The sequence below is a fragment of the Dromiciops gliroides genome, chromosome 4, assembly GCF_019393635.1.
Source record: "Dromiciops gliroides isolate mDroGli1 chromosome 4, mDroGli1.pri, whole genome shotgun sequence".
Classification (NCBI taxonomy): Eukaryota; Metazoa; Chordata; class Mammalia; order Microbiotheria; family Microbiotheriidae; genus Dromiciops; species Dromiciops gliroides.
In genome coordinates this window covers 414,189,893-414,208,026 of record NC_057864.1, presented here as the reverse complement: position 1 = coordinate 414,208,026, position 18,134 = coordinate 414,189,893, and the positions used below count along the sequence as shown (strand labels likewise).

The following is an 18,134-nucleotide window of genomic DNA, read 5'->3' as shown; positions in this document are numbered from 1 at the left end:
AAATCACAGAGATTAAAAGCTCCATATGTTCCCTCATGAGAAAAAGAACTGAGATGAAACAAAATGAGGAGACTAATTAAAAGTTTGTGTCTTTGTGTTTATATCCATACAAAAATTTTCATTGCTATCTTCTTTTCTTTTAGTTTGATGAAGTATTAAGGGATATTGTTTATAGTTTATAATCTATGAAAATTTGAAACAGACCATCCAGATGTGGATATTGACATTGCTGTTTTTAGGTACTGAATAATAAAAAGAAAAATACAGTAACAAAAGTGTATCACTAAATTCATTAGTTTATTCACTAGTGAGCTGCAATTGATTAAAATATTTTAAAATTTTGATCAAATATAAACCAAACCTTTGAAGACTGTCTTTAATTTGTTCATCTCAGACAGCTACATAAAGAACTAGTAAAATTATCTGGGTTGAAAAATGGTCACACCTTTCTTAGGTACACATAGTTTAGTTGGTGTATAAGATTTGACTATAGGAAATAGGAAGATTAGGGGAAAACCAATGATATATACAGGAAGTGGGATAAATGAGCTGAACCTGAATTTGAGGTGTGATGTTATAGGTACTTTTTAGTAGTATGCTTTTATTTTGCATGCATATATATATGTATATTGTAATAGTATTTTGTATTCCTTCAAAGATACATGTATCTCTATATATTATCTACAGAGTATACATATATACACATATGCATGTGTATATATGTAAATATAATGTAGTTATATCATGAAAATGAGTGCTAATTTGGTGTATATATGACTTTCCTGATGTAGCCTATAAACATTTTTGGAGAAATTAAGATAAACTATATCAAAGAAAGGAGACAGGACAAGTGAACTAGTTGTAGAGGTAGGAAAACAGCATCCACTACTAATACCTTTAATATGGGTATTGTTTTAGATCTGCTTGCAACCAGTAGATAAAAGCAGGCAGAAGGGCTTGGCTTCTAGACTGGCTTAGTCTAGTACAGTTGTGAGCTAATTATCCTTGAAGGAGGTTGAGAGAGAGAATCAAATGAGACTTCTGTTTAACTAAATGTTACAGCTTTGTGATTTCTTGTTTATGGATGGCTTTCTCTGTGTGTTTCCCGTGTTGCACATATGTCCCTAAGTAGACCTTATATGTCAGCCCATGTTATAAGCTGCCCAGTGTCTTGGACACACAGACTCCAGAAAGGATTATCAGTGATGCCTGAGTCACAAGGTCAGCAGTAGATGCATTCATTCTCTATTCTTTTGTGTCTATTTGTGTTCATAAGATCCAGATAGAAGAGTTATAAGCCACTTGTACTTCTAACTGCCCAAGAGAAGAAAATGAAAAAGTAACAACAATTAATGGTAGTACTTAGAGTCAATATCCTCAACTCTTTATTTATTGGTGTTGTGGAATACTTTTAAGGGAATCATCACATAATAAAGTCCCTTGTGTTCTTGAATAACCTTTAAATTTTTGTTGTTAGGAAGTTCTAGTGAACTGGAAAGAGCATCGAACTAGTAACAAAACGATCTGGGATCTCATTGCAGTTTCATTACTGTCCCTGCCATCTTGGCTATCCCTTAACATTTTTGAATCTTGGTTTCTTCCTATGTAAAATTTAATATGAACATCTGTCTACCTAACCAACAGGCTTGTTATAAGGATATCATGTTATATCTATATTATATTAGTATAGCCTGAACCACCATCTGAATTGCAAATGTGGATATGGTAATAGACTGAAATATTATTTTCAGTTCACCAACATGTTGAATGTAAACTATAGAAGAGTCACAATTATCATATAATGATATAAAACCTTTAATCAAGTATTTCAAAATACCTAAAACCCTTTTCTTTTTTAACCAAAAAAGTCATTGGCAGTGAGAAATGTTACATAATTTTAATCCTTTGGTGGGTGTGATGTTATAGTGTGGGAAAATTTTATCAAGATTTTTCATAGTAGCAAAATTCCTTGAATTACTTGGCATGACCTGGTTCCCTAAATAAACACACTGTGTTCTCCAGATAAATGTTGTCCATAGGTATTATACATAATATGGTAGAAAATGACTAAGGTGCCTGGAATTTTCTCTGTTTCCAGCTAACTGTGGTCAATATTGATATAAGTTTGAGGAAGGTTGATATGGAATCCCATCAATTTATTTCTAGCACTATATCTTGATTAGGCATCATCCTAACTTTCATAGTCCTCCTTGCATGTGAATTCAGAGTTATATGATCATGAATCTCACTGACAGAAGAATTTAGCTATAAAATTGCCAGTTGTTACTCAATTGGGGACAGCTGGGTTTGCATATGCTTTTGAGAAAAATGAGTTATTTTTCTTTGTTTACTAATTTTAAAGTACCTACTATTTTTATTCTATGTCTCCTTCCTGAAAGCACCTGGAAAGTTGAAATAAATAACTGGAAAAAATTTATTCATTAAATCCTCTCTTATATCAATATCTTTTTTTGCGTTAACATTGAGTTTCCACTGCTGTCATCTCATCTCTGCTGGTCAATGATGAGTCATGTGTCATTTTCTGAAAGATCTTTCAGTCTCTATAGTATCGTTATTATTGTTGGGGATACAAAAACAACAACAGTAACAAAAACTTCTGTGTTTTAAACACATTATGAGGGTTACTTCCATAGAACTGTAATTTTCTCCTTTAACACTCGCCTCTTTGTTTTTCCATGAATAAAACACTCTATCTTTCACCTATGGGTATTTTCTCAGCTCTAGTATTTCCCCATGTTTGGAATCCTCTTTCTCCTCATGTCCACCTACTGGCTTCCCTGGCTTTCTTTAAATCCCAACTAAATTCCATCTTCTACCGGAAGCTTTTCCCAATCCCTTTTAATTCTAGTTTTTTTCTCTTTTAAAATTATTTCCTTTTTTCCCCCCAGGGCAATGAGGGTTAACTGACTTGCCCAGGGTCACACAGCTAGTAAGTGTCAAGTGTCTGAGGCCGCATTTGAATTCGGGTCCTCCTGAATTCAGGGCCGGTGCTTTATCCACTGAGCCACCTAGCTGCTCCCAAATTACTTCCTATTTTTGCTACAAATAGCTTGTCTGAAAACATTTTTTGTTGTCTCTTCCATTAGATTGTGAGCTCCTTGAGGGCAAGGATTTTCCTTTGCCGTTTTTTGTATCCCCAGAGTTTAGCACAGTGCCTTGCCCATAGCAGATACTCAATAAATATTTGTTGATTATCTGACCAAATGTTGTACATGGTGAATAAGATGAATTCAACAAATATTTGTTAAATGGTTACTATATGCAAAGTGTTTTAGGAACTTTAAAAGACATAGCAAGAGGTCATGGACTAGAGCTGCTCAGGATGGGCAGGCAGGATGGGTTGCAGTCTGTGTAATGGTGGGTGTATATACGTCAATGGTATTTTATATCTGGCAAATGTCATAGCAAGTATCTAGTGTCAGGGATCATAACGACCTGACAAATATCTCTTATTCCTGGCTCATCCTTTTCTGGATGAGTTGAAAATAAAGGTAACTAAGGGGATAATAAAAGAGCATCTGGAACATTCTTTGATAAGTGTAACTCTCCAGGTCTTGAACTAGATCCTAGCATGCTGAATGAACTGGTGGATTTGAGTGTTGAGTCACTGTTAAAATGTTTGAAAAGTATAGGGATAACTACTGTGGAAGTACAAGTTGATCACAGAATGCTACAGATATTTTAAACCTATAATTTAGCAAAATATTTACAAAAGGATCTCATACTTTCCCTCAATGCAAGACAAAGAGATGCTGACTAGACATTGTTATGACTAATTAGGTTTGGAACTCATTGAGGGATGTACTCCAAAGAATAGTCATTAATAATCTGATGTTAGTTTGGAAGAAAATCTCTGGTAGAATGCCTCAGGGAACTGTTTTTGGTCTCTTGGTAACATTTTATCAATGACTTGAATGAAGACGTAGGTGACATTCTTATCAGATATGGACATGACACAAAGTTAGGAGGGAAAGCTAACATATTGGATGGTTAAAGCAGGATCCAAAAAGCTTTTGACAAGCTACAACATTGGACAAAATATAATGTGAAATTAGATGTAAGTGTGATGTCCTATACTTGGGATAAAAAGAATTAATTCCATAATTACAAAATAGGTAGCTATGACCAGATAGCAGTTTGTCCAAAAAAAAAGGTCAACAAGAATTTTTTAAGCATTTATTTTGTGCCAGGCCGGACTAAGCACATTAAGTAAAAACAGTCCTTGTACTCAGAGCTTCTGTTCTAATGGGGGTAGTCAACATACCTATAAATAGTACATAAAAGATACTGCAGAGCAGATGGAAGGTGACTGTGACAGGGAAGGGACTAGCAGATGGGGAACTGCAGTACATGGGCCTTGTAGGAAAGCCAGGAATTCTAAGAGACACAAGTTAGGATGGAGAGTAGTCCAGACCTGGTGGACTGCAGGATCCTTGGACTTTCATACTTCAGATGGCTTGTTTTCACTAAGTTTTCAAAACTCTCAAAACCGTAGCCTTCAGATGAATCTACTTTACCTGGATCTTTGCATAGGTTCCAATGGATTTTGGCTAGGTGTAAGCATGCCTTCCTGCCCTCCATCAGTAAAGATTCCCCAAATTTCCCTCTTCATGTGCTTTTTGTCCATTTCTTTCTACATATCTCCTAAGTGAAAATAACCACTACACTGGAGACCTTCTCCCTGTTCTATCTATTTATTTACTTATTTATTTATTCATTCATTCATTCATTTATTTATTTATTTTTAGTGAGGCAATTGGGGTTAAGTGACTTGCCCAGGGTCACACAGTTAGTAAGTCTTAAGTGTCTGAGGCTGGATTTGAACTCTGGTCCTTCTGAATCCAGGACCGGTGCTTTATCCACTGCACCACCTAGCTGCCCCTCTCCCTGTTCTTTTAATATAATCAAATTGTGAGGGACACAGACAAATCTCTTGCTTGTTCTCTGTCTCTATATATCTGTCTGTCTGTCTCTGTATATATATATGTCTCTGTATACATATATACACACACATACATATATATGTATGTGTATATATATATATATATATATATATATACACACATATATATACACACAGACAGGCACAGAGATATTGAAAGGGAGACAGACAGAGATACTGAGAGAAAGGGAGACAAAAAGAATTTTTAAAAGTTTCAGAGAATTTTTAAAAAGTGGAAAGAAATCTCTTAATGGCCCCCCTTTTATAAATTGTCTTAATGGTCCCCCTGTTGTTATTTTGTCATTGTTTTTTTAACCCCATATTTGTATTTCTTTTTCAAGTTTTCCTGAGTCTAAGTCTTGTGCTTTGTCTACTGCTCCCCCCCCCCACCCCCCAGCCACTTTCTAGGTACTAGCATTAAGAGGGATTGAGAAAGGCTTTTTGCAGAACAAAAGACTAGTTGAGACTTGAAGGATGCCATGGAGACTCTCAAATACTTTGGTATTGAAGGGATGGCAGGATAGAGTATGATAAGTTGAGGAAGTATAAGTGCTTATCTCCTACATAAAAAAGGAAGATTCTTTTGAGAAAAGTAGAGATTTTGGTATATTAATAGGAAGAGGGAAAGAAACAAAGATTCAGGAGAAAAATATAGTGAACAAGGATTAATTATATAACATTTAAAGAACTAGTAATGAAGTTACTTCTATGCCTGTAGAAATAATGTCTCAACTAGTATATCAAAAGCAAGAAGCTTCATGTAAAGCAGATGGAGTGAGGTACAGATATGATTACCACTCAATGATACTGCTTCAGTATGGATATGAATAGATTAATGGGGAATATAGGAATGGCTTGGAGATTTTGCAGAATAAGAATGGAAAGAAATTGTGGACAGGGCTGCAATAGACATTCCTATCTTTTGCAATGATTGTTTTTAGATTTGTGATGGATTAACCTTAGCACATTAAACAGGTTCCCTTTTCAGAGCTGGCTTTCAATAATAGATGGATGAGTAAAACTTTTGTGAAATGCGATTTTAAGAACCTGGGAGTCATGAGGTGTTTTTTTTATGTTAAGGTGAATATACATGTTTGTTTATGTCAAATGAAATCATTGTTTTTGTTTTTTTTTGGTAATGCCAAACGAAATCATGATGCAAAGTAAAATGTACTGTATACAGAATAACAGCAATATTGCAAGATGATCGGCTGTGAATGACTTAGTTATTTTTAGTAATACAGTGATCCAAGGCAATGCTGAAGGACTTATGAAAAATGCAATCCGTCTACAGAGAAAGAACTGATGGTATCTGAATACAGATTGAAGCACAATTTTTTTTTTTTGTTAGTGCCTTTTTCTAAAGTTTTTTTTTTTTTTGCCTGTTTTCTTTCACAACCTAATGTGGAAATGTTTTGCATGACTGCATATGTATAACTTATGTTGAATTGCCTGAGTTCTTGGGGGGGGGAAGGAGGAAGGAAGAGAATCTGGAACACAAAGTTGTTTTGTTTTGTTTTGTTTTTTGGTGAGACAATTGGGGTTAAGTGATTTGCCCAGGGTCACGCAGCTAGTAAGTGTTAAGTGTCTGAGGCCGGATTTGAACTCAGGTCCTCCCGACTCCAGGGCCAGTGCTCTATCCACTGCACCACCTAGCTGCCCCTGGAACACAAAGTTTTAAAAATTGATGTTAAAATTTGTTTTTACATGTCATTTGGGAAAATAAAATTCTAAATCAAAGGAAATCATGAGATTTTTGAATAAACAAATTTGCCGTTCTATCGATCTATGTTTGTAGTTCTAAGAGAGTTCCTATTCCTGAGGTACAATCTGATGCAAATGAAGCTACTTATTCCCTGTTCCTGCTAAGCTATGAAATGAGGTCTTTATAATTTGATATTGTACAATATTTCAAAACTTGTTCTTTTGAAGTGTGATTGACTGAAGATCAGCGTAGTTGACTCCAACCTCAAAGAGGGGCTCTGCCTTGGAAGTCTGATCTGGGAAGTGATGGAAATACTCAGGTTTTTACTGGGCTATACATTGATGACACTAGGCTAAAATAAATCGACATTTGGCTTTCAGGAGCTTCTGTTTTTCTAAGGGTCATTCAAATGAGATATCAGAGAGTAATGAAGTAAATGAATACTTGCAGATGGTTTAAAATTAATAGGATTCTTTTTTAAAAAAGACATCTGGCCTTTATTCTAACACCAGGTCATTGCAGAGTCAAACCAGGACCGAGGGCCATATTGTATTTTCCTTTGTTTCCACACCGAAAAATTCATCAGCCTATGGTAGGTGATGAATTAAATGCCCTCTTCAGGCTTAGCTTGGCTGCTTCTTGGATGGCAGATATCGATAGGTTTCCAGCACATTACCTTTCCAGTACAGTAGAATTTACCATTTTGGGGGATTATGATCTTTGAGAAACCAGTATCACCTCCTTATCATAAGAAGATGCAGGAGCAAGACTTCTGTGAAACCCTCAGGAAGATCATTAACTACCCCCATATATTGGGACGGATAGGCTGGGGTTAATTCAGGCACGGAGAACCAACCAAATGACACTTTTGCTCCAATCAAAAACTCAGAATCTGTGATTATCATAGTCATCCCCATGCAGGAAGAAGTATAAAGGAGGACAGAGAGCAAGAGAATTAGATTCTGCTTGATGAATTGCATTTCTTGTGCTATCCAACCCTTAGGATTCTGAATTTGCCTAACTATGGTATTTACTTGTGTTGAAATATTTTTAAATTGCCTAGCCTAATTTGGGGGGCTAATCTGACTGGAGGACTAATCTGGGGACTTTTGACTGGTTATCTGATTGCGTTTAATTTAATATGGGCCGTTTGTAAAGTTCCACCACACTGCTCCCAAACTGATAGACTAAAGATTAAGAAGCCTCTTAACCAAATAATCAAAGCAGAGTTTATTTATGAGATACTATTTAAAAGTAGGAATACAGGCAAATAAAGTGTACAACCTGACTGCTTTCCTGCGGGTCTCTTTCTGCACCTGCTGCGCCTCGAACTTCTTGAATACAATAAAGGCCTTAGCCGCCTCCGGCCTCAGGGCACGTTACACTTTCCCTGGTTTGTATTAAGGCCTGTAACCTTGTCAGCCCGGTCTCTCCTTTTTCCGAACCTAACTCTCCTCCGTCCTTGTCTGGGCTTCCCTCTAGTCAGCCTCTCTCCTAGTCTGTCCTCGAGTCTCCTCTAGTCTGTCCTCTTCTAGTCACCCCCTCTCCTTAATCTTGTCTCTCTATCTAGTCCGTTTCACTCCTTTTTTTTTTCGTCTCTCTCCCCCTCCCGCCTCACTCCCAGGTCTATATATACCTTTTCTTCTTTCCACTCAAATCTCGGGGCTTCCTTCGCCCCCACAGACCAAGCTAATTCACCAGCCAGAGCTGCAGCTGGTGGTGGTGGTGGTGGGGTGCTCTCGAGCCTCATGCCTCAGCACAGGCCATCCGGGATCCTTCAGATAGCTCCGCTCAGGTCGGAGGGAGCTGGGGGCTTTTTTTTCCCCCAGCTGTCTGATCTGGCGTCTTATATAGCCCACGGGGCTTTTTCGTTCAGCTGAAGCTGAGGAGGAGGGGGAGAGACCCTGAGGGCCTAAGGCTTTCTAATCTCAGCCTAAAGGTAGGGTCCCCAAATCAAAATAAATTTCCACACTTGCTTCCATGTGTCTTAGTTCACCTACTTCTAGGTTGCCTAGACACTATAATTCCTGCCCACTCAACTTTCCCTTTGCTAATTGACCCCTTGTCTGTGTAGACCTAAAGAAATTGTCAGATCATAATCCTACCTAGTTGGATTCCCAGCCCTGGTCTCTTCTGTCTAGCCCTGGCCCACTATAACCCAGTGCATGAGTTTAACAGGGAATACTTCCTTGAACAAGAAATTCTTGAAATTTAATTTAACATACAAAAAAATTAGTTTTGGCTGAATAATGCAAAATAACTTTCAAAGCACATGAGAGAGACTGGGCAAAGTAGGAAGGGGAAAAGCAAATGTCAAAATCTCATATTTTGGAACAATAAAGAGTATCATCCTCTGAAGTAAATGCTTTAAGCTTTTTGGAATAATGCTATGGATGTACTTTGGCTCAGGTGGCATTATTGCCTCTTGTATTGACTTTTGAAAGTTTTTGATTAAGTAGATTTTACATACATGAGTAAAATTGTTTGACTAACACATATGGCTAAAGAAGTAGAGTTAAAATAAAAAGAAAATTGTAAAGCTCATGGGAGAACCTCAGATTCAAAAGGATGGCTTAGAATCTGAGAGAATGCTCTACTACAATTAAGTGTGCTGCCAATGACCTGCAGCTGTACACCACATGAGCAAGGCCCGATGGGATTTCAACTGTAAGAGATAGACTGTCGGTTCTCTTTTCATTAGACAGCCAGGGAGCTTTATGGTTAGTCATCTGTTCTATTTGTTTAGGTATTTAACCTTGTAGTGGTGGGAGGGGAATAAACTCAAGAACTTTTAGCTTCTTAATGAAATCATACTGACTGGATACTTAGCCAAGTAATGCTTTGTTTCTGGGGAAAGCAGGAAAGCCCAGAGAATTCAAGAGGGAAACCACAGTAGATAGGATTGAATTGAAATTGAAGCTGAAGAGGAGGTGAGATTGAGATAATATTAAGACATGAGATTTTATTTACTAGAGAAGTGAAAAAAGTATAAGAAGAAAGAGTAAGAGAAAAAAAAATGACAACCTCACAGAGACAGCTAGAAATAAATTTCAAGAGGAGTTCTCATTAAGGAAAAGTGAAAATATGTGATAAATTTAAATTGGGTATTCATGGGAAAAAAGTAGAAAAAGGACCTATATCTTTTTAAATGATAAAAATATCCCATCATCAATGTATAGAGGGCCTTCTTTCTCCACTGCCTTTGTAATATGTGACTTATTTAGATAGTAATTTTCTGTATGTCATGAGCATAATTTAAAACTGGGAACAAAACATGATGAATGCAAAAGAAAACTGTAAACTTAACACAAAGGAAAAAAGGAATTAGTAGAAGGTAAAATGGCAGAAACAATGTCATATTGTTGCAGAGTTCTGTTCCTTTTTTCCTTTTAAATTTCTATAATTTGGTTTACGTGTGAAAGTGATGAGTAGTCTGCTTTTAGAGTTAATCTTCAGGATGTTAGATGAAACTTTAGTTTTTAATTTATTTTATTTTGCATTTTTCCATTTTTATTATTGGTAATTTGGAGCATTCTTTTTTATGATTGTTAATAGTTTGCAATTCTTTTGAGAATTGTTCCTTTTCTTTGGCCACTTATTAATGAATAGCTTGTGGTGTTATATATTTCTGTTAGTGTCTATATGTCTTCAATATTAGATCCTTTCCAAGATATTTATTATAAGATTTCCCAGTTGATCTCTTCTTTCTTGTCCCAGTTGCATTAATTTTGTTCTTGTAAAATCTTTTAAATTTCATGTTATCAAAGTAACATCTTTTGCCATTTACAATTATCCCCATCTCTTGCTTGGCTAAGAATTCACAATCCCCATCCCCATAGCCCCCATCCCCACCACACCTGTGAAAAGTACCTGATCTGATTCTCTTCTATTTTTTTTTAGTTTTATTTTTAATATTCAGATCACATATCTATTTTTACTTTATTGTAGAAAATGATATAAGATGATGTTGTAAATCTAATATCTGCTGGATTGTTTTCTAGTTTTCCCAAAAATTCTTGTCAAATAAGGAGTACTTTTCTAGGTAATTTATGTTTGTGGTTTACTGAACCAGTATGGAGTTATTGAATTAAGTTATTTATGAGTTTTCCTTGTCTAGTCTGTTCTATTGATATACTTCTCTCTTTTAATGGTATCAAATAGCTTTGATTGTTACTATTTTATAATATAGTTTTAGTTCTAGACATGCTATTTTCTCTTTATTCATACCTTTATTCATAATTTTTGTTTTTGAAAACTTTTATAATTTAATATTTTCCCCAAATGAATTTCATTATTTTGTTTAGCTCTATAAAGCATTTCTGTGGTAGTTTGATTGGTATAATGCTTAATTTATAAATTAATTGTGATGTTAATTTCATTTTGTTATATTGGTGATCACTGAACACCCCTCCAATTATTTGAGGGGATTAATTTTGGTCCTTACAACAATCCTTTGAGGTGGGTAATGCAAATATTAGTATTCTGATAGTTAATATATTAAATGACTTTCTCAAGGTCACTAGTAAATGGTAGAGCTAGGACTTCGCTAAGATAGATCTTAGTTATAAGATCTTCATTCAGATGACAAATCAGGTGAAAATCAACTTTATTTTCATTGTTTTAAGATATACTAATTCTTTAAGTTAAATTACACTTTTGATAATAAATGCAATTTATATATATATACTATATATGTGTATATATACATACATACATATGTGTGTGTGTGTGTATATATAGAATGGAATTCAAAAAGGATGAACAAAAATAGCTAATAGGGAATTCATACATGTGATAAGAAAATGGAGACCACTTTAATAAATTCATCTGACCTATGTGAAATACATCCTAGGATGGTGAAAGAACTGGTATATGGGATTGCTCTGCAATTCTTATCAACTTTTGAGAGATTGTGAAGAATCAGAGAGGTACTGCAGTTTTGGAGAAGGGTATAGATCAGTGAGCTTAACTTTGATTTATGGGTCTGACTGAGTCCTTGCCATGTCTGATGTAATGGAGTTTCTTGTTCTGATACAGGATGGCATAACTCCTGAGGTCATTCTGAACTTGGAGGTTCTGCGGTACTTTAATATACCGAGAACATTATTTAGGGATAATTAGAGAGAATTATTCAGAGAATATGTTTGCTGGTTAGAAGTTTTCCATAGGCCGAGCATTTTTTGGTACTAAATTGGTCCATAATTTCTCTGTGGTCTCAAAATAGGATTACTACCTTTCTCTATCAACCCACTGCTTTACGTCCTTCAGTTTTTCTGCAGCTACTTGAACTCAAATTTCTTAACTATTCTGAGGAAGGTTATAGACTTGGATCCATCCCCAGCACAACTAAATATCTCCCTTTACTCTTTTTTTTTTTTTTTTTTTTTTTTTTTTTTTTTTTTTTTAGTGAGGCAATTGGGATTAAGTGACTTGCTCAGGGTCACACAGCTAGTAAGTGTCAAGTGTCTGAGGTCGGATTTGAACTCAGGTACTCCTGAATCCAGGGCCGGTGCTCTATCCACTGTGCCACCTAGCTTCCCCTCTCCCATTACTCTTATTGTACACGTGTTAATTTTACATATAGTATATGGTCATACATCTCTTGATTTATTTATCATGATTTCCTTTACAGTATCATATAGGCTTGAGAACAGATCTCTTAGTTATACTAGAAGCTACCCCAAAACAATCTCTATAATGTACATGAAATAGACTATGTGGTGTTGTTCAGTTGTTCAGTCATGTGTGGCTCTTCATGATCCTGTGGACCATAGCATGCCAATTCTGTCCATGGGGTTATCTTTGCAAAGATACTCGAGCAGTTTGTCATTTCCTTTTCCAGTGAATTAAGCCAAACAGAGGTCAAGTGACTTTCCCAGGGTCGCAGCTAGTAGGTCTGAGGCTGAATTTGAACTTAGGTTTTTCCAGGTCCAGTGCTCTATTTACTGAGCCATTTAGTTGCCCCATTGATTATCCATATATTTCCTTTAAACTTGAATTATTAAGTCTGTATTTTGTTTCCTTGTCCTGGGTTAGTTGTTTTAAGTTATATGATGGTTTGGTAATTTAGCTTGTTTATGCACATCTCATGGACAATGTTAGTGTAAAGTACTGGTCAGAATATTTCTCAAGTTTTTCATACTAAAGTATGGAAAACAATTTTGATAGCATATAATCCCAGCTATTTAGAGACCCTTTGCAAGGAAAAGGAGGGGATATATGAGTTATTAATAATGTTGGACAGATAGTTTCTTTTGTTATTTTAATAAACCTATGCAAATTAACCCAACTATTGGGATTTTTTAGTTACCAGACACTTCCCTCCCACCCCCCCCCCCCCCCCCCGCATACTACAGTAAGAAAAATAGCATACTTTAACAAGCTATCAAGGAAAGAGGAAAGTTGGCTTACACTTGAGCATGAAGAGTTTAGATTGCATAACAAACTTCACATTTTTGTGAAATCATAATGCTCCAAAATTCACTTAAAAGAAAACATATGGCTTATGAAGAATATCAGTCAATTTTGTTTCCTAGTTTTATTGATTTCTAAGGATTGGTGTTACCATTCTAAATATAATTTGAATAGACCACTTATTTATTAAAAGCTACAAATTTATTGGAAAACTTAATAAAACTATCATGGCTTAGTTTTAAGAGTAGAAGGAAAGAAGTTTATATACATATATACATATATATATATTTTTTAAAGTATGATGAATGGTTCCTTATGAAGATGTATAGAAAATGGGGATTGGTACCTCAAGATATAGGGATACTATTATTTTATCATCGTACCCCATAACCTTTAATGAAACTATTTAGTAACAGTTAAAGATATGTTGTGAAAGTTCAACCTTTTTAAGTTTTAAATTTAATTTTATCAGTCTAGTATGCACAAATTAAACTTAGCTTTCTTACACCACTTGGCAATGATTTCAAGTATTCTGCAAAAAGGTTTAGGCCTCTTGCATTGTGGTTTGATTATTTGCATTGCAAAAGAATTGTTTGATTTATAAAAAGAATAAATGGCCCCTTTAAATTGAAACATGTATAGTATTTGTATATTTTTATGGATTACTAATTTCATGAGATACTGGGGAACAGAGATATTTTAAAACTATAGTATTAGTCATTATGAACTGATGACCAGTTCTTAATAAAAATGAAAAAAGAGCCTTTGGAATTTTAGTATAAATTAATTAAACCCAAGATTTAGTTTGTATAATAGAGCTTTCCAAGAGCACAGTTATTACCGAAGGGAAGTACACTTTTCTACAAAGGTAAATAAAACGCTCAGTTTTAATTTTGGGGAAATATCATGGTTATTATTTCTGGTTCTTTGCAAGCAAACAAGGAAGTGTTGGTGTGTGTTAGGTGTTGTTATTATTTTGCAGAAATGCTTTCAGGAGATAGGACTTAAAGTTTCCATAGGCCAGGATTGGAGCTATTTTATCTGGAACAAAAGAATTAATCCCTTTTGCTGTCCCTAAGTAGAATATTAAGTGGAACTGAATATTAGTCCCATTTTTTGAGGGCTGATTTAGGATAAAATTTCATTTTTGTGTAAAGATTTACTAATACAAATTATTTCTGCACATAGGAAATAACTTTTATATCAAGGTAAAAACACGTAGGAAATATGTTACTTACTTTTGTTCACTGAGAAGAGAATATTCAGAAACTTCTTCCTGTTCCCATTTGCAAATAATTTCAGAATAAATCTAGTGCCACTCAAGTTATAGGGAATCATTTATCTTCAGAGAGCTATGATCACTTTAAATATTTCACATAATATGATTTATAAAGATGGACAGTTGACAGTGTTCCTCAAAGGTTCAGCAATTATCTTGTGGTTTCTGAGGTCCTTTCTAATTTTGAGATTGAGTGACTGAATTTAAAAGACTTTCTAAGGTCTTTACCATACTATTTTGCTTAAATAGGTGACCAGAGATCAATAAACTCCAGTCCTCAAAGAGTTACATTTTACTAGGAAACTCAGAAATAACAAATTTAGTCTGAGTAATGAATTTAGGAAACTGTGTTTTTCTGTCCCTAAGGCTTGGACTTGTAACATTTAGCTTTTGACTATGTCCTAAGCTTGTAGTTAACTCAGGCTGGCTATAACAGTCTCCGATAGGTATCTTCTGTTCCCTAGGAGTCTTTGGATTCAGAATATTAGGTTGGTCAGGAGTGGATTCCTTGTTGAAGAGGCTCCTCTTACAGAATGGGGCACCTAGAGGAAATTGTGAGTGCTAACTGGAAGCTTCCATAAGCTCAGTGTAGCTGTAGATGTTAATGGGCAGCCAGAGGACATAACTAGCTTCAAGCAAAGGCATTTATTGGGATGGCATAGTAAGGGCAGTAGCTACAAGACATTTTCCTCATTAGCCTGAGACACCCTTGGAAGAATGGACTCATGGATAGGACCCATGAATGGTGAGGTATGCCCATAAGAAGCACATTTGTTCAAGGTGATGAAGATCTCTGGCCCTGCAGGACTGCACCATTGTCCTTTTCCAGTTCATGCTGTTGGATTGGTCACTCAGCTGGGCTCCCTGGACCTGTTCCTCTCTCTAGCGAAGCTCCCAATGGCCACAGTTAATTCTCTCTTGATACAGAGTTCCTCGTCTTTTGTGCCTAGTCTAACTCTCTGGAGAGTATGACTTGATTTTTAAAGGACCACTTTAAAAAAAATAATAAACATTTTTATTTATAGGTTTGAATCCCAATTTTTATCTCTCCTTCCCTCTGTGAGGTGGTGAGCCATCAGATATGGATTATACACGTGTAATTATGTAAAACTTTACCATATTAGTCATTTTGTACAAGAAAACTTGAATAAAAGAAAAAGAAAAGAAAGTGAAAAATAGCATGGTTCCGTCTGTGTTCCATCAATATCACTTCTTTCTTTGGAGGTGGATAGTATGTTTCATCAACAGTGCTTTGGGATTGTCTTGGATCATTGTATCGTTGAGAATAGTTAAGTCATTCACAATTCTTCATTAAATTGTATTGCTGGCTCTGTACACAATGTTCTCTTGGTTCTTCTCACTTCACTATACACCAGTTACAGGCCTTTCTGAAATCATCCTGCTTGTCATTTCTTATAGCACAATAATATTCCATCACCATCATATATCACAGCGTGTTTAGCCATTCCCCAATTGATAGGTATTCCTTTGATTTCCAATTCTTAGCCACCACAAAAAGAGTTGCTATAAACATTTTTGTACAAATAGGTCTTTTTCTCTTTTGGGGGGTATCTTTTGGATATAAACCTAGCAGGGGTATTGCTGCATCAAAGGGTATGCACAGTTCTATAGCCCTTTGGGCATAGTTCCAAATTGCTTTCCAGAATGGTTGGATCTTTTCACAGCTCCACCAACAGTGGATTCCCATAAAGGACAACTTTTAAAAAATATTCTTGAGCCAGTCAGTCACTGTAATAGTAGAGAAAGAATCTGGAAGACTATTTTAACTACATCCATTGGGACCAATGAAGTGGGGGTAGGGACATGGTAGGAGGCTAGAGATGGGTATGAAAGCAAGTACAGCTAGTACTGGAAAGGCTTGTGGGATATGTCTAAGGGAACATGGTTTTAGTGAGTGCCAGAAGATTTAAGTAGCAAGAGAAGGAAGAGGTTTAAAATGCAAGGAAGTTTGTTAATTTTGAATCAGAAATTTCAAAGGACACAGTTGAAGGGGTGGGCAGATATGGACTGTAACATTGTGAAGAGAGGATTGAGGTGGATGGGAAGTGGGTAGTAGACACCTGGGATTGGGAATGTAGACTATAAATACCAAACAGAAGTACAGGCAGTAGGGAGCTGCTGAAACTTTTTGAGCTCAGTAGTGACATGTTCATATTTGTAATTTAGGAATATCAATTTAGTGGCTATGTGGAGAATACATTGGAGAGAGGAGAGATTGGATGCAAGGAGACCATTGAGGGGGCTTTTGAATAGGCAAGTAGAGCTAGAACTAAAGTGGTTAAGGTATAAATAGAAAGATACTTAATAAGATATAAACTATACTAAAAAGCACTGTTCAAGAGGCTGGGGATAAATGAATAATAAAAAAATTACATTATGGCTTTAGAGTTGTATGTGACCCAGATGTCATCTACTAGGTAGGGCTACAGTTACTTGCCTAGTTCTTTAGTCATTGCAGAAGGACAAAAGTGTATTCTGGCTGCCAGTCAACCAATGACATCCTGTCTCTTATGGGCTTCCTTTAACGCCTAAAAAATGCTCAAAAAGCTTAGTTGGAACAAGGAGATGATTTGACTTTTCCATGCTTCTTCCTTTTTATCCTTTTCACAAGTTAACATTCTCCTTTCTCCATTGATATGCCATGTTCCCTCCATGAAACTCTTGCCCAAGTCTGCATTCAAACCAGGTAAGTGCAAATTAACATTAGCCCATCAGGAGTTCTGATACAGGAAGCCTTTACATAGAGATGAGAAAAAGGCCTCAAGAATTTAAGTGCTTTGTCCAAGAAAACTTGAATAAAAGAAAAAGAAAAGAAAGTGAAAAATTGTGTTCCATCAATATCACTTCTTTCTTTGGAAGTGGATAGTATGTTTCATCAATAGTCCTTTGGGATTGTATTGTTGAGAATAATTTAAGTCATTCATAATTCTTCATTAAACTGTATTGCTGGCTCTGTACAAGTCAGAGCTGAGGCACTCTAATGTCAAATCCCTCCCTTTTCTGGTTTGCTCAGATGCCTCATTGACAGAGTACCTGCCCTAAAGGAGCTTATATCTTTGTTTCAAAGAAACTTACAGCAAATGTTTTTTCCTAGTTACCCGTTTCCCTTCAAAAATTACCCATTTAACTTCTGTAACTTATCATGAATTATTACTCTGTCCATAGATCTGAAAAGTATTTTCTTTCTTGTCCTTCTAATTTATCTATGTTACCATTTATACCATTCTATTCTAATTTATCTGTGTCACTATTTATACCTGTCATGTATCCATTTAAAGCTTATCTTGGTATTTGGTGTAATATGTCGATCTATAATCATGTGCTTTCAGATTGCTTTCCAATTTTCCTTGCAGTTTCTGTTACTGGAATTTTCATTCCAGTAGCAGGGTCTTTGGGTTTGTCAAACATTAAACTATTGTGTTCTTTGCATCTATGTATTGTGTATTCAATCTGTTCCACTGATCAAAATCTTTATTTCTTATTGTTCAGTCATTTCAGTCCTGTCCAATTTTTTATGACCCAATTTATGGTTTTTTCCCTTTGTTTTGTTTTGTTTTTGCATGTTTTTGCAAAGATACCAGAGTGGTTTGCCATTTCCTTCTCCAACTCATTTTACAGATGAGGAAACTGACAAAAACAGGGCTAAGTGACTTGGTCAGGGTAAAACAGCTAGTAAACGTCTAAGGCCAGATTTGAACTCAGGTTTTCTTGACTCCAGGCCTGGCACTTTACTCACTGTTTTGCGGAATAGT

At 35.8% G+C, this 18,134-nt stretch overlaps 1 protein-coding gene across 1 annotated transcript in view; it reads left to right on the top strand.

Annotated features, from left to right (window-relative positions):
• WDR27 (WD repeat domain 27) overlaps nucleotides 1-16,635 on the top strand; it is a 164,267-nt gene extending 147,632 nt beyond the window's left edge. The window contains exon 26 of the mRNA XM_044003517.1: nucleotides 16,549-16,635. Coding sequence (XP_043859452.1) covers nucleotides 16,549-16,635 — 87 coding nt within the window. The remainder of the gene's footprint in view (nucleotides 1-16,548) is intronic.
• The last annotated feature ends 1,499 nt before the right edge of the window (nucleotides 16,636-18,134 follow it).